At 33.5% G+C, this 23,601-nt stretch overlaps 1 protein-coding gene across 1 annotated transcript; it reads right to left on the bottom strand.

Moving 5' to 3' along the window:
* Positions 1-16,465: 16,465 nt before the first annotated feature.
* LOC112940468 (serine/threonine-protein kinase 54-like) lies at positions 16,466-18,285 on the bottom strand. The gene is made up of 4 exons (XM_026028683.2): positions 18,128-18,285; positions 17,516-17,624; positions 16,924-17,439; positions 16,466-16,836 (listed from the first exon to the last, which is right to left on the bottom strand). The coding sequence occupies exons 2-4, from the start codon at positions 17,564-17,566 to the stop codon at positions 16,681-16,683; spliced, it is 723 nt and encodes a 240-aa protein (XP_025884468.2). The 5' UTR covers positions 17,567-17,624; positions 18,128-18,285; the 3' UTR covers positions 16,466-16,680.
* Between the last annotated feature and the right edge of the window lie 5,316 nt (positions 18,286-23,601).

The raw sequence follows: 23,601 nt of genomic DNA, 5'->3' as shown, positions 1-23,601 counted from the left end.
CAGGTAATCTTTCGGTTTGTGATTGCATGGATTCTGTATTGTTTGATCCTGGATCCACATTTTCTTATGTATCTTCTTCATTTGCTACTGGTCTTTACCTTGTGAATTACTTGACACGCCTATTCGTGTTTCTACTCCGGTGGGTGAGTCTGTGATAGTTGAAAAGGTATATAGGTCTTGTTTGGTGAATTTTGTGGGGAGCAACACTTATGTAGATTTGGTTATCTTAGAAATGGTTGACTTTGATGTAATTCTGGGTATGACTTCGCTTTCTCCAAATTTTACGATCTTGGATTGTAATGCTAAAACTGTGACGTTAGTCAAGCTTATGACAGATCCGTTAGTGTGGGAGGGCGACTACACTTCCAATCCGGTTCGTATTGTGTCCTTTCTTCGTGATAAGAAGATGGTTAGTAAGGGTTGTTTAGCTTTCTTGGCACATCTGAGGGATGACACTACCCAAGTACCTTCGATTGAGTCAGTTTCGGTAGTCCGTGAGTTTTTGGATGTGTTCCCTGCAGATCTTCCTGGTACGCCACCGGATAGGGATATTGACTTCTGCATTGATCTTGAACCGGGCACTCGCCCCATTTCTATACCCCCTTATAGAATGGCTCCCGCGGAGTTAAGAGAGCTAAAGGCCCAACTTCAAGAGTTGTTGAGCAAAGGCTTCATTAGACCAAGTGCATCTCCTTGGGTGCTCCGGTGTTATTTGTGAAGAAGAAGGATGGGAGTTTTCGGATGTGTATAGACTATAGACAACTGAATAAGGTAACTATTAAGAACAAGTATCCTCTTCCTCGCGTTGATGACTTGTTCGATCAGTTACAAGGCGCTTGTGTCTTCTCTAAGATTGACTTGAGATCCGGTTATCATCAATCGAACATACGGGCAACGGATGTGCCAAAGACTGCCTTTCGAACCAGGTATGGGCATTACAAATTTGTAGTGATGTCTTTTGGTCTTAGGAATGCCCCTGTTGCGTTCATGAGCTCGATGAACGGGATTTTTAAGCCATATCTGGATCTCTTTGTGATCGTATTTATTGATGATATACTGATATACTCTAAAAGTAAGAAGGAACATGAGGAGCATTTGAGAATTTTATTGGAAATGTTGAGGGAGAAAAAGCTTTATGCCAAGTTCTCTAAGTGTGAGTTTTGGCTAGATGCAGTGTCCTTCTTGGGGCATGTAGTTTCTAAGGATGGAGTGATGGTAGATCCTTCTAAGATTGAGACAGTGAAGAATTGGTTAAGACCCACTAATGTGTCAGAAATAAGGAGCTTCGTTGGTTTAGCTAGCTATTACCGTCGATTTTTCAAGGGATTCTCTTCCATTGCTTCCCAATTGACGAACTTGACTAAGCAGAATGCTCCATTTGTATGGTCGGACGAATGTGAGGAAAGCTTTCAGAAGCTCAAGACTTTGTTGACTACTGCACCAATTCTCACCTTACCCGTGGAAGGTAGGAATTTCATTGTTTATTGTGATGCATCCTATTCGGGTTTGGATGCAGTGCTAATGCAAGAGAAGAATGTAATTGCTTATGCTTCAAGGCAATTAAAGGTGCATGAACGTAACTATCCGACCCATGATTTGGAGTTGGCAGCGGTAGTGTTTGCATTAAAGCAATGGAGACACTATCTATATGGGGTTAAGTGTGAAGTATACACGGATCATCGTAGCCTACAGTATGTCTTTACTCAAAAAGATTTGAACTTGAGACAGAGGAGATGGATAGAACTACTGAAGGACTACCACATCACTATTTTGTATCATCCGGGAAAAGCGAATGTTGTGGCAGGCGCCTTAAGTAGAAAGCAGGGAGCATGGGAAGTCTAGCTCACTTGTAAGTTTCTAGACGCCCATTGGCTAGAGAGGTTCAGATTCTGGCTAATGACCTTATGAGGTTAGAAGTAAATGAGAAGGGAGGATTGTTAGCTTATGTGGAGGCAAGATCTTCCTTCCTTGACAAGATTAAGGGAAAGCAGCTCAATGATGAGAAATTGATCCGGATCCGACACAAAGTGTTGCAAGGAGAGGATAAAGAAGCAACAATCAATGAGGAAGGTGTTTTGAGGATTAAGGCAAGGGTATGTGTACCCGCGTCGATGATTTGGTCAACACTATTCTGACAGAGGCTCATAGTTCAAGGTATTCTATACATCCGGGTGCAACTAAGATGTACCGTGACCTAAAGCAACACTTTTTGTGGAGTAGAATGAAGCTCGACATTGTTGATTTTGTTGCCAAATGTCCAAATTGTCAACAAGTAAAGTATGAGCACCAGAGGCCCAACAAGTAAAGTATGAGCACTAGAGGCCTAGAGGAACACTTCAGAGAATGTCCATTCCTGAATGGAAGTGGGAGAGAATTGCAATGGATTTCGTGGTTGGTCTTCCCAAGACAATGGGTAAGTATGACTCCATTTGGGTAATTGTTGATAGGTTAACTAAGTCTTCGCACTTCATTCCGGTCAAGGTAACTTACAATGCCGAGAAGTTAGCCAAAATCTATATCTCAGAAATTGTTTGGTTGCATGGGGTTCCACTCTCCATCATATCAGATAGAGGTACGCAGTTTGCTTCTAAGTTTTGGAAAACATTGCATGCGGAATTGGGTACAAGGTTGGACCTTAGTACTGCGTTTCATCCTCAGACCGATGGTCAGTCTGAGCGAACGATTCAAGTGTTGGAGGATATGCTTCGTGCATGTGTGATAGAATTTGGTGGTCATTGGGATAACTTCTTACCCTTAGCGGAGTTTTCATACAATAATAGTTATCACTCAAGTATTAACATGGCCCAATTTGAAGCATTGTATGGTAGGAGATGTAGGTCTCCCATTTGGTGGTTTGATGCATTTGAGGTTAGACCTTGGGGTACTGACCTTTTGAGGGATTTATTAGAGAAAGTGAAATCTATTCAAGAAAAGCTTTTAGCGGAGCAAAGTAGGCAAAAGGAATATGCAGATCGAAAGGTTAGAGACTTGGAGTTTATGGAGGGTGAGCAAGTCTTGCTGAAAGTTTCGCCCATGAAAGGGGTGATTCGGGTTGGTAAAAGAGATAAACTAAGCCCAAGGTATATTGGTCCCTTTGAAGTACTTAAGCGAGTAGGGGAGGTGGCTTATGAGTTAGCCTTGCCTCCAGGGCTGTCCGGAGTGCATCCGATATTTCATGTGTCTATGTTGAAAAGATACCATGGGGATGGAAACTACATTATCCATTGGGATTCGATTTTTCTTGATGAGAATTTGTCTTATGAGGAGGAGCCTTTTGCGATTTTAGGTAGAGAAGTTTGCAAGTTGAGGTCGAGGGAGATTGCATCCATCAAGGTTCAATGGAAGAATCGACCAGTCGAAGATGCCACTTGGGAGAAGGAGGCTGATATGCGAGAGAGATACCCACACCTGTTTAAAGATTCAGGTACTCCTTCTCGCCCTTGTTTTTCTTCTTGTGATCGTTTGAGGACGAACGATGGGTAAATTGGTATCTATTGTAACGACCTATTTAGTCGTTTTGAGCAGCGGATTTTATTTCTGGCAAACTGGCTGAGACGACAGACCGTCATGGGCACGACGGACCGTCGCAGGGTCTAGTTTCAAAACACTTAGAAATTCTAAATTTGGGTACTGAAATCGACTCTCTTAACTTCGTGACAACATGGCAGGATGGACCGTCGTGGGCACGACGGACCGTCACAAACCCTTTAATAAAATAGAGTCTCTGAACTCTGTGACGGAGCAGCAGGACGGACCGTCGCAGGCACGACGGGCCGTCACAGACTGCATAATCCCAGGCTAGGTCGGATTTCTTTAAATGTTTTAAGGGACGTTTTTGACTATTCCTGCTTTAATTATAAAGTTAGTGGGTTAATGTTAATAAATCTAATTACTTGGGGGTTAAAAGAGGTAACCTTGAGTTAATTAGTGGGTTATTATTGCCATCTTTTATACTTAATTATATGCTAATTAGGGTAAAAGAAAGAGGGTTTGAATAAGAAAAATAGAAAGAACAAAGAGAGAGAGTGAGAGAGAGTCGAACGAGAAAGAGGATCGAAACAAGGAAGAAAGAAACAAAGCTTTGGGAAATTGCTCGCTTGATCACGAATCTTCGAAGGAGGTAGGTTATGGTTTTTATGCTATTCGTAGTAAACTCTTAATAGCGAATGATATGTATTGGTAGTATTGTAAACCCTTCTATATGCTTAATTGCATGCTTGCATGAATGCGATTATATAATTTTGATGAAATAAGCATGATAAAGTTATTGAATCCCAAATCTTGAAAAGAAACCCTAATCTACTTTGTTAATGATGATGCCTTGGTATGAAAGAAGGCTTGATGAACGAAAGTAGTGAGATTAGAGGATCGGGTGCCACGTTCCGGTACCAGGATAGAATGAGGATCGGAGTGTCACGTTCCGACACCAAGATAGTATATGGATCGGGTGCCACGTTCCGGTACCAAGATAGAATGAGGATCAGAGTGTCACGTTCTGACACCAGGATAGTATATGGATCGGGTGCCACGTTCCGGTACCAGGATAGAATGAGGATCGGAGTGTCACATTCCGAAACCAGGATAGTATATGGATCGGGTTCCACGTTCCGGTACCAGGATAGTATATGAGAATCGGAGTGTCACGTTCCGACACCAGGATAGTATATGGATTGGGTGCCACGTTCCGGTACCAGGATAGAATAACGATCGGAGTGTCACGTTCCGACACCAGGATAGTATATGGATCGGGTGCCACGTTCCGGTACCAGGATAGAATGAGGATCGGAGTGTCACGTTCCGACACCAGGATAGTATATGGTTGAGTTGTAGTATACCTTGGGTTGTTTGATTCATTTTTTCACACTGTTTTACGAGTCTAAACTATTGGGTATTGAGGATGTGCATCCATGGGAATTTAGAAGGTTTAAAATTGAAAATTGTAGAAGAAAAGTCGGAAATCCCATCAAACAAGCCCTGGGTCATTGCACCTGCCAGAGCCTCTCAGGGCAATCTTCTCTGACAGGGCCTGGCGCCGCGCCAGCCAGAGCCTAGGGTCACGTGGAAATCCCATTTCCCCTCATACTTCTAAGTGATGTACCTACAATTTATAGTTGATTCTTACACTCTAAGGTAAATCTAAATATCATGAAATCATCCATAAACATGAGATCATGGTCCTTGAATCCATAATCTAGTTCAACGAAAGTTAAGATCAAAGTTAAAAGATGTTAAGAGTCAAGTCTAAAAGTTTAGAAGCGCCCATAACTTCTGCATGAATTTCATAAATTGAGTATCATTTAGAGGAGGAGTATCTCCAAGTTCTAAGCCTTGAGTGTTGAGTTCCTTGTTCCTATCTTGAGTTAAGAAGTACCTTTTAGTTCTCGAGTTGAGTAGTTCATGATCATAATTCTGCATGAACCCTCCAAGTTGGAAGTCATGAAATCATCCACATGAGATCATGAACCTTGAATCCATAATTCAAGTCAAGAAAATTTAAGATTCAAGTACAAACATAGTTTATAAAGTTTTCTAAAGTCTTTCACTAATGTTTTCAGTTTATTTTAAAGACATAAAGTTCAAGTCAAGTAAAGAGTTGAGTTATAATCTCAAAAGCTATAATGGAACTAAGTATTCCCTAAGAGTAAAAGTTTTAAGTTAAGTAAAGAGCAATAGTTGAATTCATTTCTCAAAAGTTATAAGGGAAATAAGTATTCCCTAAGAGTTTATAAATATTTTCACGTTTAAGTTAAAAGGGAACTAAGAAGTTCCAAAAGAGTTTTGAACTAAAGAAGGGAACATTGATTCCAAGCTTTTTAAAGCTAAAGGGTTCAGCAAATTATCTCAACCCAAAGAAAAGAAAGTTTCAATTAAAGAATGCGCTAAAGTACATTTTGGGAGTAGTATTGAGCACCGATGTGGGGATGAGAGTTCATATTAACTCAAGTTTTCATATAAACCATGTAGCCACCATAGGAATTGACGGGTCACATTTTTATACAATCATGTAAGGAGAGTTAGTGGATACACTAAGTTAAGTAAGGTCCTATACCGATGACAAAGTGTAGGATGATCCTCTTGCAACGTGAGATAAGACGTTGTATCATCACTTAGGCTAAATGTGATGGTTGTCGGTTAGAGAATCTCCTATAGTATTAATTACATAGTTCCTCAAAGGGTTCTGCTTAGTATGAATGGGAGTATGGGACTTATTTCATGCATTGGACAAGTAGACTTTGAGAGGAAGTATGATATTTTTATGATCTTATTATCTTAAGTTAACATAATGTTTTTTAACAACTTTTCTTTATATTGCACTTGTTTTAAACTACTTTATATTGAAATGAGTTCAGTTGAGTATCAGCAGCTGAGTATCTTAGGTTGAGTATCTTGAGTTAGTATGTGCTTCGTTAAGTCCAATATCATACCTTTGAAGTTGAATGTCTAATCTCAGAATTTAGTATTTAATCTTTGAATTGAGTTGAAAAGAGGAAAGTATGTTTCCATCTTTTTATTCAATATCAAACTAATGTTATGCTTTAGAATTCCCCTTACATACTCGTACATTCCACGTACTAAGTCATTTGGCCTGCATCTTTTGATGATGCAGACACAGGTATTCATGATCATCAACAGGAGCTTCGTTGATACATCCGAGAGTTAGAGTTAGCTATGGTGAGTCTCCTTGCTTCTGAAGGATATTATTAAACCTTTTAGTTTAGTTAGGAGGTCGTAGGTGTTGTCCCGACTTCCATCATTGTCATTTAGAGGCTTCATAGATAGTCAGTTTAGTTAAGGAGTCTGTATTTTGCATTTATTTTGTTAAATGTTTTAAAGACTAAAGTTGCCTATTGTATGGCTAGTTGAATACATTATTTTATTCAAAATTGTTCATTTGAGTTAAAGCTTCTAAAGTTGAGTTTATGAATTTTGTTTCACTTTTCAATCTTTGTATGCTTAAGTGAGTCTTCCGCTTGTAGTCAGCCAGGATAAGGGTTCGCTTGGGAACCAACAATGGTCTTCGAGTGTCGGCCACGTCCAGGGTGTAGACTCAGGTCGTGATAATTTTGCATTGACTTGATATAAACACCCGGTGCGAATAAGTTTTTTCCGCTGAAAATTCATGTTTATTAACCTACTTATGTATTAATAGATTTTTCTCATTCTATTTCGTACTCGAATTAAATAAACAAATAATGATTTCTTGTCTCAGTTATTTTTTCAGTTGTGTTCATATATAAATTAAAATCTCTATGTAATTTAATCTACATATTTTAGTTTAAGGAAAGCAACGATCTATTATAATATTTTATTATATAGAAAATTTTTATTTTTATTTTAGTTTTTTAATTTAAAATTATCCTTAAATTAGAAAAATAAAACATTAATCTTTACAATTGTAATTTCAACATATTTGGTCGAGATGTATCTCATAGTAGACGTAAGAGTAAGATTTTCATATTATATGAGACCTAAGTATTTGATTTTTCATACAGAAAATGTATCTCAAATTGAATCATAAAGATTTTATATTATTATATCCCTTTCTTATAGATAAAAACTAAAATTAACCTTCTTATGAACTCAAAATAGTAAACAAGAAATACTCACTACATATTTTATATCTTTATTACCATAAGTTAGTTTATTTACTTTTCAATAAAAGTAATACTAGTATATATGGCTAAAATTAGTTATTTTTGTAATGTGCAAAATGTTTTAATCACAGAGTAATTACTTAAAATAAGTTTATCAGGAAATTAATCACTTTACTCATTTCAATAACAATATTTAATGCCTAAATAATATATTTAAAATACTCATTAGATGCATTATATTAGTATAAATAGTGATTTTAAAAGACGGTCATTAGACGCATTAAATTAGTGTAATTACTATTAAGCAATGAAAAAAAAATTAGTCATTCATTATTATCTTTACGACTATTAATTAAAGTTAAATTGACATACAATATCTTATTATATCAACATAAAGAAATTTCCGACGATATAAAAGATTATTGCAAAACCTCCATTTTTAATGACGACATATAATATTGCTAGAAAAGCTCAACATTTAGTAGAAGGTTGCTACAAAAGCTCAACATTTAGTAGGAGGTTGCTACAGAACCTCCACATTTAGCCGCCACAACAAAAACTTTTTGCAACGACATTCATGAGTCGCCACAAAACGTCCTACATTTTGTGCCCACAGTAGGTGTCGCAACTATAGTCGCCAATTTTTGTGGCAACTTGGTTAATCGCCACAAAAAGTCGTACAATTGTGGCAACTATATGTGCCGCCATAGATAGTTGTCGCTAAAAATTGTGTTTCTTGTAGTATGTGTTTTGGAGTAATGAGATTTGGTGAAGGGTTGACTTGTCCACCTTAATTTGTTCTAATGATGAAAAAGGTATTAAACGTCAATATGATTAATTATTTGTATGTGATATGTTGAGAAAGGTACGAGTACTTGTGTTATAAGAGGAAAGTTTACTACTATAGAATGTCAATTGTATTCCGAGAATGCCAAATCATATGGGTGTTAGTTGGTATATTATTGACTTGATTTATTATGTGTGATTGTTTTCTTTACTGAACCCGTATAGTTGTGATAATTCAGGTGATTATATGTCATAGCGACATTTGATTTATTGAGTTGTAGCATCATCATTTTTATTTGATATCATATTGTGCAAATGCATTGACATGAGATTGGGCATGAGTAAATTTCTAACACGTGGAGATCGTTAGTGTTGAGATCAGATATAATTATAATAACATGTGGAGATCGATCGTGCGAGAAATCAATTACGTTTATAAGTTGGACATGTGGAGATCGTCTGTTCTGGGGATTGTTTGATTTTATGCTAGTGCATTGAGACACGTGAAGACTGTCCGTGTCGGTATATGGACCTTGAAAGTCCCTTATGGATCATGAACTCTCGATGTATTTTTGATAAGTATCATGTATATACGATTGAGAGAGAACTTGGTATTCTGAGGCAAATCATTTCATGGCGACATAATGCATTGCATATCCTTCATTCTTAGTGATTTTGTGTTTTATTGGTGGTTGAAAGTTACTTTGATATTTGATTACCTCTATTTGATGAATTTGATCATGTGTGTTGGTTGCATTGTGAGTGCTTTGTTTGTTAAACTTGTGATGATGAATAAAGTGATTGTTGTTGACCAAGGTGCTAGGTAAACTATGAACTATTAGGTTGGGCCGGTTTTATACAGGTTGTAGTTGTGGAGGTTAGGTTGGTGTGTAAGGAGTACACATATTTCTTTCCCTTAGCTTGTGTTTAGAGGTTTACTTGTTGAGTACCGTGGGTTTGGCACTCACCCCTTGCTTCTACAATTTTTCGTAGGTTATTAGCCTGAACCTTTGTGATATTTTCCCTTCCCATTGTTTGAGGTTTCTTATGGAGATATATGAGGTAGTTGATTGTCATTTCAGCGGACCTTCTTACTCATATTTATGATCTTGTTCTAATCAAGAAACAATGTCATATAAGACTTGTATTTTTCTATTGATTCAGTTGTAATACTTTAGAGGCTTATCCATGTGAGAATAAGGTTTTGGTGGTTAATTAAGTTGACTTGTTTTCCGCAATATTTTATAATATTAGACTTTTATTCACGTTTTACTTCCGCATTCACTATATTAGTTAGGTTTCAGGCTGACTTGTGTTGATGCAATAAGACGAGTGCTTTCACGTCCATTTTTGGATCGTGATGGTATCAGAGTTTTATAGAAATATAGGATAAAAGATGAATAATATTAATTATTAAGTACTAATAAATAAGGCTAAAGACAAAATGAGAAGACAATATTAAAGTGACAATACTATTACTTTAAATCTATGTTACATAAAAATGAATCTTTTTATAGTTATTTAACTATGAATTTTGACGAAGCCTTTAAGCATGTTTGTTATTTACAACATGCAGCAAACATCCATCCTATGGCTATGGCATCATGTAGTTTGTGGAATTTATCAGTTATTCACCTTATATAAACCTTTCAATTTAGTAATATTAGAGGAGCTTTCAGTCACTGTTATCTATCGAGTTCTGTATCGTAGTATAGCAGAGTGGTAACGAATCCTTTTCTTTTTCCTCCTTTTGAGAAGTTAACATTCACAGTTGGGATAAATTTTTTAAATTATTAATATGCAATCCGTAAGTGATACTTAGTGAACTATAATTGCAGTTTCTGATGCTTCAGAATAGTTTTATGGGAGGAAGAACAGATTGTCCTGATCGATACCGAAGTGTTAGGAGAACTAAGCCCTTCTCTTTGAATAATTTCTCTCATGTACACACAGAAGTGGAGAAAAAGTGTAGCATTTGTCAGGTTTGTGATATATTTGTGTTTGGTAGCCTTTGTGCATCCTGAAACTGATGGCTCTTTTGTTCGGACAGCAGTTCAATTTGTGAAAATACGTTATAGACAAGTTGATTAAGAGTTATTTGTAGTATCCTTATTCAATATTCAAAATTATGCTGATCGATTTCTTTTAACCTAATCCCTTTATATTTTGGCAATTTAATATTTCAGCAATGTGTATTTTTCAATTAGTTAGTTAGATATTTAGTTCGTCTTAAGTTGCAAGTAACTTAAGCAATATTAATTAGAAAATTTGAAGACTGGCTAGACGGCCCGTGAAGAGTTTCACCGACCGTGAAGCTTCATACGGTCCGTGAAACCTCCCATTTAAGGCACTTTATTAGATTTAAAGGTTAAGGTCATTTTGGTCTTTCCCCTATGCATTTGATACTTAGACTACGTTGTTTTAACCCCTATTCTAAGCCTAAACCACAATATTTTACACCTAATTTAGGGTTTAGAAAGTGTTAATCGATTCTTATACATTCATTAACTCTTCAAGACAATTGAATTCATATTTCTAATCATTAAATTATCATACATTGTGTATTGTGATTATTTAGTTGATTGTTCATGACTATTTTTCAGCATGAAACCTATTCTTTAGTATTCAATGAATTCTTATTGAGAGTCTTTTAAACAAAAACTTATTGTCTAAACTAAGTTTTAAGAGAGTAAAGAACAATTTGAGAAAGTGTATAATGGAAATAAGTATTTTTTAAATGTTCAATTTTTACAGGAAGAAAAAGGATGGACTTTTTTGAGAAAAGTTAGAAAATATTTTTAAGAAATATTTGGTACGGAGCGTTTACCTCATAAAAGAGGCCCCTATTGAGTAATTATCTCAATTCAAAATATATTTTTACCTTACGCAAAGAAAACCTTGTTTTCTACATGAACTATGAGTTTCAAAGATACTTCAGAATAGTTACCTCTTTTAAGAGGACAGTTTGAACAATTATCTCAAACCACACAGGGAATATTTTATACATTTGAGCAAATATATATATATATATATATATATATATATATATAAAATCTCTCTCGCTTTATACAAACATATACACAAATTGTACATTATATTGGTACAAAGCGAGAGAGAGAAACAAAATAGAACTGGGTAAAGAAAGATTCGTATTAGAATAGGACGGAAATATATGTATTTATATGGGTACATACTGTCTCACTCACCTTATACAAAAACAAAGACAAAAGTGAGAGAGGTGAGGGAGAGAATTGAGAGTGACAGACGAGATTTAGGAGGCAATTGATTTCTCCTTCTTTCCCTCCACCAAAATGAAATGGAGCTCAGCATTAATGTAGTCATGAATGTGATTCTTCCACCACTTATAATACTGTCCATTCAACCGAGGTGGTCTGGTAGATGATGTCCTTCCTCCATATTGGGTAGAGCAGTCATTCCTACAGGATATTTTCTTTTCTTGGTGTTACCCAAATTGAAAAGTAAAGTTCTGATACCACTTGTTGAAATATATGCATCCACTTATTACTATAGGACCAGTTCCTCTACACGATGTCAACAACATAAAAGGAACAAATGCTAAAAGTAAAGCTTAAATACAATTTTTTTTTAATAGAAACCTCCTTACTCAAGGGAGTAAAATCACAACTTCTCGTAATACAAATTTTCAAAATGTTATTACTGAACTTCACAAGTAACAGTAAAACACAGTTTATAACATGAGATTAACCTGCTAATCTCAACACTATGTAACACCTCCTAATACTTAAATCCGAGACTAAGCAGATGTACCACTCCCACTGTGATAATCCTAACTGATTAATGTAGACTTTGAGTATAAGAAAGAAAGTTAATCCTAACTATGTTGTTACAAATATTCACACAAAGATGAAACACTTCTCTCACAAATGAAACAATTCCTACAATATATGCACAAATACAAGCTATCAAAATAGAAAATGAAGGAAGGAAGCTGGAATGCAAATATCACATTGCTTGTAATTTTGAGGCTTGATTTTCTCTCTTTGAATGAATGAATGTTTTGTTGTTTGAGTGTTTAATATAGCAACCATGAAAATCTATTGTCCACTGTACAAACAACTACGCTCATTCTGATTGGTCTAGGACACTAGCATCTCACCAACGCACTGAAGTGACAGCTTGCCATCTATAGAGAATTATGACTTGTACGAACATACTCTGTAGAGGACCGGGTCCATACACTTGTGTGGAGATCATCAAAACTTTAAAAGATGTAGTACTTATCAGAGGCCATCGGAAAATATCGACAAAGTAGTTGGAAGCGGCGGGCTTGCGATTAAACAAGAGACCTCTTCGGATATATTTCAAGAAGAAAAAGACTGGTGGAATTATGTGAAGTATTTGTTGGTGTGGGTACTAGTGCAAGACACTCCCCCATCATTGTGGCCTTGCACAAATGCTTGAGGATGAAGATGTGTACGATTGTTAAGAAAAAAAAGGAGGAGTATGGATAAGGTAAAGGCCAGTTGAAATCACATTCTAATGCTCCTTCTCATATATCTGAAAGTTAAAAGAAGGCTTCATTGAAGTGTTGATTGAGCCACATAGTGGAGTTGCTAGTTCTATATGCCGATCTGGAATGATACATGTGTCAAGTTTTACCATTGAAGAATAAGCTATACAATGAGAATAGCTAGAGGTTTTTCAACGTTATGAAGTGAAACCTATTTATCAGAAGATTCCAGTGTTGTATTCTATATTTGATCATGTTACACTACAGAGTAAGTAAAATATCTGGAGTTGTGTTACTAAATTATTTTTGTGATAAAGTAATTACTATGTTATGTATTGTATTATGTTTTATCTTGTATTTAAAGTACTATGTTGTGTATTCTATTTTAAAATTAAAATTTTCATCTTATCATTTTAATTTTGTGCACTATTTATAGTGAATAATAATAAAATAAAATTATATTATTGACGAAAATTAGAAAAAGAAAATAAAAATATTTTAGCTGGGGATGAAAGTAGTTTATATTAAATAATTTTCTTTTTAAATATTATATTACATTTAAAAAATTATGAATATTAGATATTTAATTAATGACATTATATGTAAAATAATATGTTAATTAGAAAATAATAGAAATAATAATAAAAAATTGAAAAAGTGAAATAGAGAGTGTGAATAGTATATTATTCAACTCTCTCAAAATGAAGAATAGAGTCTAAATTAAAAGGGGTTGGAGTTTCATTCTCTATAAATAGAGGTGGGCTAAAGATGATCTTAACATTCTTGTTTGTAAAGGGGAAAATATCACTGCTAGAGTTGTTGGGTTATGGTTATGATATTACCTAAGTACCTAGGGTTTGTATCAAGATCAGATCACTACAATTTCTTTTAATCGAACAAAGAAAAACCCTAGAATAACTTCATATGATGAACCAAAAATTGAATTTTGATGTTCCATAACAAATAAAAAACCCTAAAATTCGAGGATTGAACATAGTTCCAAAGCAGTTAGATCAAAAAAGTTATAATTTTTTTGCGGTTAAAAAATGAATCATAGATAGTAGAAGAACACAAAATTGAGAAATTTTCAGCCTTCTTCGGAGAATTCGCACACTAAATTATCAAGCTTTCTTCTCAGTATGTTGGAAAATTTCTCAAAATTATTTTTTCGTCAAAGTTTTGCTATTAAAAGAATAGGGGAAGTAAATATAGTGGGATGATCCTCCCAACGGTCATATTTGGACACCTTTTACTAAATTACCCTGGTTTGCATGCTAATTACAAAAACGGAATTATACCGCAAGAATTGGAATTTTGTGTAATATAACATGATCAAAATAGAGAAAATTACAATCATCAAGGGTGTGTTTGGTATGTCTGAAAATATTTTCTAAAAATTCTTTTTCAATTATTCCTTGTTTTGTTGGAACATAGAGTGTACAAGTTATCCTGAACACGACAGTTATTTTATAAACGAAAATATCAAGCTCTTTGCAATAGCGAAACAGTATGCCAAGTACTTATTATATGAGGTAACTTGACAGAAGGAGGATTCCTCTTCGCAAGCATGTTATATAAAACTACTAAATAAATGTTTTCACCTCTTAAATTACATTAGCAAAAATCATTCGAAGTATTATCCATCCCCTAGAGCTTTTAAGGGTCATTTGGAAGAAATATTAATAATGCAATGATTATATTTTATCAAGTGTTTGATTCATTGTTTTCCATCCAATGTTGTGTGTGGTTTGAAGCTCTATAAGACGCTTCTTTCCAATTATACCCTTGGATTATTAAAAGATAGTGTATTTCATGTATAGCATTATGTATAGAATTATGACATTTTCATGTTCATTCCATTGGTGAACTTCAGTGCATTGAATTGGTCAATATTACTCGTCACATTGTCCTCTCACATTGACTATTTCCAGAAATGAATTGTTAATAGTCCCCAATATTTGTATCGGATGGTTTTGACATTATTAAAGTGATACGTAAATATTGAGGTTCGATAACTATATTTAAGTTTCTAAATTTGATACAAGTTCAGTCATAATAGAATAAAGGAAAACCAACTGTTTTATTTTCTTTCTTATACCTAACGTCTACAAAACAAAAATCATTTAAAAGAAAGTACAAAATGTTGACTGCATATAAACACATTGCATGTTTTTGACTGAAAATTATCCTTTTTCTTCTCTTGAACCCTTCAATTGAAAGAAAACCAGGTACTCTATTTCAATTTCTGATGAACATTTGAAGTCATATGTCAATACAACTAAATGTCAAACTTGTAGAACCAACACACCTGTAATTTTCACCCCTCACAACTTCCCAACGACGCTTCCTCTTCTATCATATTAGTATTTTCTTATCTCTCTTGAAGCCATCTTAAGCACAACGTTGTAAATGGGTGATATTCATCCATTTTTGTCCGAACATGACGCAAAGAACCTGAAATATAAATAGATAGAAATTTTTTGATTGAGGAAAGCTATTTCGAATTAAATTTACTATGTTTATTTTTGAATTTTTGCCGTAAGTTTTATATTATTATTTTTCATATTTTTCCTTCTTTAATTAGTAAATTACTCATTTTCGGGATTGGTCGAAAAAAATAAATTCAAAAAACTTATTTAAATTGTTCAATTTAAGGTTACTATATTTAATTGTAAATTTTTGGCGTTAATTTTACATTATTTTTTTCTTACTTTTAATTAATCAATTACTCATTTTCGGGATTCACCAAAGAAAATAAAAATTTTAAAAAATTGTTGAATTGAAGGTTACTATATTTGTTTGTAAATATTTGACATTAATTTTATATTTTTTCATATTTTTATTGATCAATTACTCATTCTCGAGATTTCCTGAAAAAATAAAAATTAAACAAAATTGTTAAAAAGGACTCGGTAATTTATTTAAAAGAAAATTGATTTATGGGTCGGTTAAGGTGTTTATGGGTCCGAACTTTTTAAAGGCATAATTGATCCCTTTTCATTTTAATACAAATGTCATGTGGTAAGGTCAAAATGACATGTCAATGGAAATGAGCTGGATATGTCCAGCAGATCCACTAACGTCTACAAGGGCATATATAGGCGAAAGGTTAGACGGCGAGGGTACAGATGAACCAAATCTTAAACAGGATGTAACTAGATTTTTTCGAATAGTTTAGGTGCATATATGACCCTTTCCCCTTTTCATTTTGTTTCTCAAATTCCAACTACAATATCATTATCAAACCGCATACATTAATTTGATCAATAACCAAAATTTTGACAAACCTTTTTTTTTTTCAAGTTCAAGAATGGTAGGTTTCAAATTCTTTCCCAATTTAAATTTCACTAATTACTAAAGATTTAATATGAGTTCAGTAATTAAGGTGTGTTGTACAACCCTAAGGGGTCATATGTCAAAATAGAGTTTATCGCGTGTAGTCCGTTGAACCTTTGAAGTGTTACAACTCTGATCGAGGTATGTATATAATAGCTCAAAATCCTGACATTAAATCCACACCAAAAACTAGATAGCAAGTGAGAAGCAGTAGATGGAGAGTAAAACGAAGCTATTTTCATTAGTTTTAGAGCAATTTTGGTCATGTTGATCAGCGATCTAAATAACTCATGTATGTGGACGTATGTTTAAGTTTGGAGGTATCTAAAAAATAGGTAAATGTAAGCTATTTCGAATTAACTTTGTAGAAAATTGATGACAGATTTGGAATGTAATTTTTAAGAAATTTAGAATAGATCTGTATTAGCTAGCTAACAATAGGGTTGGAAATACAATTTACACGTAATTAAGTTATAATTGTTGTTGTTGTCTTCTTGTCTTAATGGCTAATAACATCTGCATCACTTCCTTCATCTCTGGCCTATTTTGTGGGTTTACATCCCAACATTTCTTCATTATATCTGACAATGCTGTTGGACAACTTTTTGGTATCTCAGGCCTTCGATACTGAAATTTACATACAAAACAACTCCTTAGTTAATTTGACAATTAATTAATGACAAGCTAGGGACAAGTAAGCAATTAGTAAAGTACCTTGTAAATTTGATGTGAGATTTTACTATGAGAAATGTGTTGAGGGTATGGAAATAAACAAGCATACATTTCCCACAAGCAAATTGCAAAGCTGTAGACATCACATTTATGATCATATGACGAACCGCTCAAAACCTCAGGAGCCATATAACCCATAGTTCCACTTGTTCCAACCATCATAGGAGAATAAAACTTACTAGAGATTCCGAAATCAATTATCTTCACTCTTCCATTTTTGTCAACAAGTAAATTTTTAGTCTTCACATCTCTATGAACAATCTTGTTGGAATGAATGTAATTCAACCCTTTAGCAACATCTAATGCAACTTGTATAGTTGTATCCAAAGGCAATTTCTTCTTCAATATTGTATGTTTGTAAAGATAGGATTGAAGAGTACCTCCACCAACATATTCCACAACTATGCAACAATATCCATTTGTACTTAGTACATTTGCACATTTTTTACATTTTATTTTAATCTTTGACACATTCGTCTTCTTTATAGCTCCAATGAACTGCACAAAATTAATATATTTCAGCTGATCATTTGCAAATAAGAAAATTAATTATGTAAATATATATACATACTACCTCAGCAATATTGGAGTGTTGAAGATTGCACCAAATAGAAACTTCTTGCATGAATACTCTTCCATTCGCTTTTTTTCTATTGAATCATCTCTCAAATCAAACATTTTAACTGAAATTCATCATGAGTGTTAATTAAAATTTTGAGAAATACATATTACTTTTTCAACCTCTAAGTTTCCCATGATAACATGGTAAAATTACAATATTCAAGAAACATAATAATCACTATATAGTCATTCTAATAACAATATTTCTAAGAAACCTAACACTAATAAAATTTTACTACAATCATTCTAACAACAATATTCAAGAAAAAGTAACGTTCAGATATATAGTTTTCAAGAAAAAGTAACCCTAATATATATATATATTTATACTATAATCATTCTTACAACAATATTCAAAAAATGTAACCCTGATATATATAGTTTTCAAGAAATGTAACCCCTATATATAAATTTTTACTATATGCATTCTAATAAACAATAATATTAAAAAATAATGTACACAACTATATTCAGTTTAACAACAATATTCAAGAAACGCGTTAAAAACAAATTGGAAAGTATATGTATAAACATTAATGAAAAATTAGTAATTAATTAATTATACCTGCGACTTCTTTGTCGTCGTAAATGCCTTTATGAACTGCCCCATAACCTCCAAAGTCAATTAAAGTGTCCGACAGTAAGTTTTGAAGGATCAAGTTCCCAGTCTTCTTTCTTCTTCTTCATGTTAGCAGCTTCCACGCACCTAATTTTATTCATTGTAGTTTTGATTACTTTTTGAAACAAATTTTAGGTAAGGGGCTTGTATATATATTACTATGATTTATTTCCTATTCGAAAAGGATTTATTAATTACTATAAACGCTTTTGTGGTATTCAAATTCCTATTAGGAAAGGGATTATTAATTAATTACTATAGATAAAAAAATTTCGTTGAATTCAAATTCCTATTAGGAAAGGGATTATTAATTACTAAGGTAAAAGTTTTAGTTGACTTCAAATTATGATAGGGTTAGTTAGTTGTATTCAAATTATAATATGATTAGTTAGTTGCGATAAGTTATCAGTTATAATAAGATCCATTATGTTAACTATTTGATTTGTTGTGTTGTAATTAAAACAATAAATTTTAAGAACAATTTATTTGTGTATAAAAATACTTTTTTTTTATTTTATATAATAACTCATTAAAAATTTAATTAAAGAGCCATCAACGGTGATTTGATCCCAAACTCTTTTTTCTAGATCACAAGGTATAAAAAAAATATAATTAATGGTCTCTTGCTTGGTTTCCCCTCAACATGGGCAATTAAATCGCAAATTAGTTTGAAATCTAAGAGTCGAGGCATCAATAGGAATTGTTGTACACAAAAAAATCACTTTAACGTGCAGACATAGTTCAATTTATTCAAAAGTCATCTATTATTATGCGTCCAGATATTTCAACAATTATTATACAAGAAAACTTATATAGAAGTGCATGGAACAATCACACCTATTGGAAAGTGAATAAGTCCAAACTTCAAGTTTTGCAAAAGGGTTTTTTCTCATGACATTGTAAACACCAATCAAAGCAACATAATCATATTGCTGGAAAAGATGGACAAAGAAAGTTGTCAAACTAATAGATATGGTTTGATCTCTGAGGCAAGATAGAGATTATAGGAACCTTTAATTATCCGCCTCAGCTCCCTACACAACGTAATGAAGTATCCCCATTTCATGTGGCACCTTCTTATAAAACGGAGGATTTGTAACATGGACACCCCCTCCAAATAAAACCATTTTCTTTGAAAATTCAACGATAGCTACCAAGCTTTATTTCTTCTAACCATAAACCTACATCCTGGCAAAACAAGAGCAGTAACAGAATGTTAGTCATTGTTCATTCTCTCGTGGACGTATTTTATTCCTCAAGTAACTAATATCATAATCAAACGAATAGAGGTCAGAGCACACACGATTATAAGAATTGAAGCTATTACAAATTACAACTATCTCACTTAAGAATATCATGCTCCATCTTGCACCTAAGGGTGTGGCTTAAAAGACAATGGAATAAGTGATAACCATCTAACCTTGCATGATGCCTAATTCTCTAAAATAGTTGAATTTAGAGAGCCAACTAAATTTTTTAAAAAGGTTTTTTTTATAAATTTTAAATAGTTAATTATTATAATTTATAATATTTTTATTTTTTTAAAACTAATATATGTTTCTCTCTATCTCAATTGCATGATGTATATGAAATTCAGAGAGTCAATTAAAATTTTAAAATATCTCTAAGTTGTTAATTATTACACTTTATGTTAGTGTGGCATTTTAATATATTATAAAGAATATTAATTGTACAGTCACAAATGTCTCTGGCCGTTTGGTTGACTTGTTCACATGCTATAGAAGTAATGACAATTACTTCTGGATTAGAGCATTACCCCATTTTGGAGTTACTGCATATGTTACAATTATTTTCTTGAATGTCACCAACGGTTGGCTTTCATCTTTCAGCCAACATAACTTTTGTAACTTCTTATTATTTTTGATTCTTTATTCCTTCATTATACCTTGTAACATATGTAACTCTTAAGACTATTATTTTCATTAATTATTACATCATTATCTTTCTATTCGTTGCTAGGAAGACTTCTTCTAGTATAAAAACTTGTAATCTTCATTTGGTTTGAACACACAACACATAATAGAAAATATAGAGTATAAAGTTTGTCAAAAAAAGAGAGTTCTTATTAGTTGAAGGGATGTGTTCTTTTTGTGGAGGATTAGACTTAACTCTTGTCCAGAGTTGTTGAGTTTCTTTTTCGAGCTAAGATTCGAATCGTTCATCGCAGTGAGTGAGCTTTTACCAAGGAATTAAAATTTATTAAGTATTAAGTTCAGGTCACTATAAGTAACACCAAGAGTTCCAAAAAGAATTTAATTGGAAATAGTAAAATCTGAAATTTCGCAAGTTAAACTAGGTATGAGTTTTGGGTCAACTTCAGACGATCATAACTTCTAGCACAGAATGAGTTAGGTGTGCTACAAGATACCATAGGAAATATCATTGAATTATATTTCCTAAGACACTAAGTTTGCTAAATTTTGAGTCCGGGTGAGTGAGATATGATCTTTTGAAGTTAGGCTGTCCAGTTAACAAAAGTACGCCGAAAATAGTGAGGGATATTTTTGGTCTTTTCCTTACCCAATTAGATTTAATTCATTTTTAGTAATATTTTAGGGGTCTAATACTTTTGTGTTCAGTTTTTAAATCTGAATCCACACCTTGGGTTTTAGTTGAGAGTTCAAGAAGAGACGAGAAAAGAAAAGAGGAGAAAAGAGGCAAGGATGAAGGCGTTCATCGACGTTCTTGAGTTTAGTTGCAAATTTTTGCCACGGGTCTAATCCCTAAGAGGTATGTAAGCTTACATAGTATTGGGTTAGTTCACCCGCACTCCAATCATGTAATTTTTCAGCAAAATCTCATGCTTAAAGTTTAAAGATTTAGTTCTTGATGAGTTCTTGGTAGGTGTTTTTGAGGTTCATTCTAAATCTTGTTGTGTTGAGTTTTTGATGAACTATTGGGAATAAATTGAGTAATTTTAGTGTTGTTTTCAGTAGATACGATTGTAATTAAGTTAATTAATTGAATTCAACTGATTGGGGAATAGATCGTTCGATTTTAAGCGATTTAGAGTGAGAAAATGAGCAAAAGTGCTCGGCAGAATTTTTTGGGTTTGGGGTCTGGCATGGCGCGCCTGCTAGAGCGCCCCAAACCATTATCTGTCATACAGGGTTCGGAGCCCGTTCCACCCATATCCCTAAGGTCACCTGCCCCCTTCAGTTTGCCCTCGTTCACTTCGTTTGAGCTTATTTAAAGTGTATCTTCACTCCTTTTGATCCTAAACACTTTAAACTACTTCTAAACACTTATAAATCATTCATAACATGAATCATAACCTTGAAAGAATAATTCAAATTCAAAGTAAATTCAAGATTAAGTTTGAGAGTTCTTCCGAACTTTTTGAGAGAGTCCCCTCAAGTTCTTTTGAGGAGTAATCCACAACTTCTAGTAACTTGTTTCAAGACTCAAGCAAGTGAGTATAAGATTTAAGAGTATGTAATAATGAGTCAAAAATATCACCTAGATCTTTCATATCATGAACCATAAATCTTGAAGTCATCATTCACATTATTCACATTCAAGAGAGAGTTAAGAGTAAAGTTCAAGAAAGACTTTGATTTCAATTGTGAATCCTTTGAGATCAACTACTAAGTTTAAGATAAGATTTGAGGAAGTAAGTAAGAGAATAAGAAGAGTTGTATACATGAGTTCCATAAATTGAGTATCATTGAGAAGAGTAGTATCTCCAAATTCTAAGCCTTGACTATTTAGTTTCTTATTCCTTTTGAGATTATAATTCTAATTATGAAACTATTACATGTCACCCATGAAGTCCTTGAGTTGAATTTTTCATGCCATAATTATGTATGAACCCTATAAGTCAAACAATGTTGAGATAAGAAGTGTCTTTGAGTCCTTGAGTTGAGTATTTCAGGCTCATAATTCCGCATGAACCCTCAAAGTTGAAAATTATGAAATAATCCATACATATGAGATCATGAACCTTGAATTCATACTTTAATTCAAGGAAAGTTAAGAGTCCAGTTTAGAAGATAAGAGCAAGTCAAAGTAAATTTTCTAAAGTTTTCTAAAGTTTTTCACAAACGTTTTCACTTTGTTTTAAATACTTAAAGTTCAACTAAAGAAAGAGTAAATAGTTAAGTTAAATTCTCAAAAGCTATAAGGAACTAAGTATTCCCTAAAAGCTAAGTTTCAAGTTAAGTAAAGAGCAAGTGTTGAGTTCATTTCTCTAAATTTAAAAGGGGGACTAAGTATTCCCTAAAGGTTAATAAATGTTTCACATTTAAGTTAAAACGGTACTAAGAAGTTCCAAAAGAGTTTTGAACTAAAAAGGGGAACATTGATTCCAAGAGGAGATTTTAAAACTAAATGGTTCAGTAAATTATCTCAACCCAAAGGAAGGAAGTTTTATTAAATGTATGAGCTAAAGCAAGTTCTGGGAGTAGTATTGAGCACCAATGTGAGGTTGAGAATTTAGATAACTCAAGTCCCCACGTAAACCATGTAGTCATCATGAGTATTTGTGTCATACTTTTTAGATGATCACGTGAGTGTAGCCAGTGGATCCACTAGGTTGAGGATGTTCTATGCTACGCAAAGTATATGAAAGTTCTGGCAGCGTGGACGAGACGTTGTATCATCACTTAGGCTCGTAGTGGTGGTTGTCGATTAGAGAAACTCCAACAGTATAAATTACATGGTTCCTCAAGGGGTATTCTTAGTTTAAATGGAGGTATGAGACTTCATTCATGCACGAGTAGACTTTGAGAGAGAGCATGGTAAGAATTTTATGATATTATTATCTTAAGTTAACATCATGTTCTAAAACAGTTTTTCTTTACATTGCACTTTATATTGAAATGAGTTCAGTTAAGTATCATGAGTTGAGTATTTGGAGTTGAATACTTTAAGTTGAGTATCTTGAGTTTATATGTACTTCATTGATTCAAATATCATATCTTTGAAGTTGAGTATCTAATCTTTGAGTTGAATATCTAATCTTTGAGTTGAGTATCTTATTCTTGATTTGTGTTGAGCTGAAAAGAAGTAAGTATGTTTCCTTTTCATCAAGTTAAAATCTATTTTTTATTCTTTAGAATTCCCCTTAGATGCTCATACATTCCACATAATGAGTCAATTGCCTTGCATCTTTTGATGATGCAGACACAGGTATTCAGAATCATCAACAGGAGCTTCGTTGATACGTCCCAGAGTTTGAGTTACCCATGGTGAGCCTCCTTGTTTTCGGAGGATTTCATTTACTTTTCAGTTTAGTTAGGATATCGTGGGTCTTTTTCAAACTTCCATCATTATCAGTTAAAGGCTTCATAGATAGTCAGTATAGTTGAGGTGTATTAATCATTTATTTTATTAAATTTTTTAAAGACTAAAGTTGTTTATTTTATGGTAAGTTTAATATAAATGATTTTTATTCAAAG

This window comes from Solanum lycopersicum, chromosome 12 (genome assembly GCF_036512215.1).
Source record: "Solanum lycopersicum chromosome 12, SLM_r2.1".
In the NCBI taxonomy this organism is placed as follows: domain Eukaryota; kingdom Viridiplantae; phylum Streptophyta; class Magnoliopsida; order Solanales; family Solanaceae; genus Solanum; species Solanum lycopersicum.
This window is presented reverse-complemented; position numbering and strand designations above follow the sequence as displayed.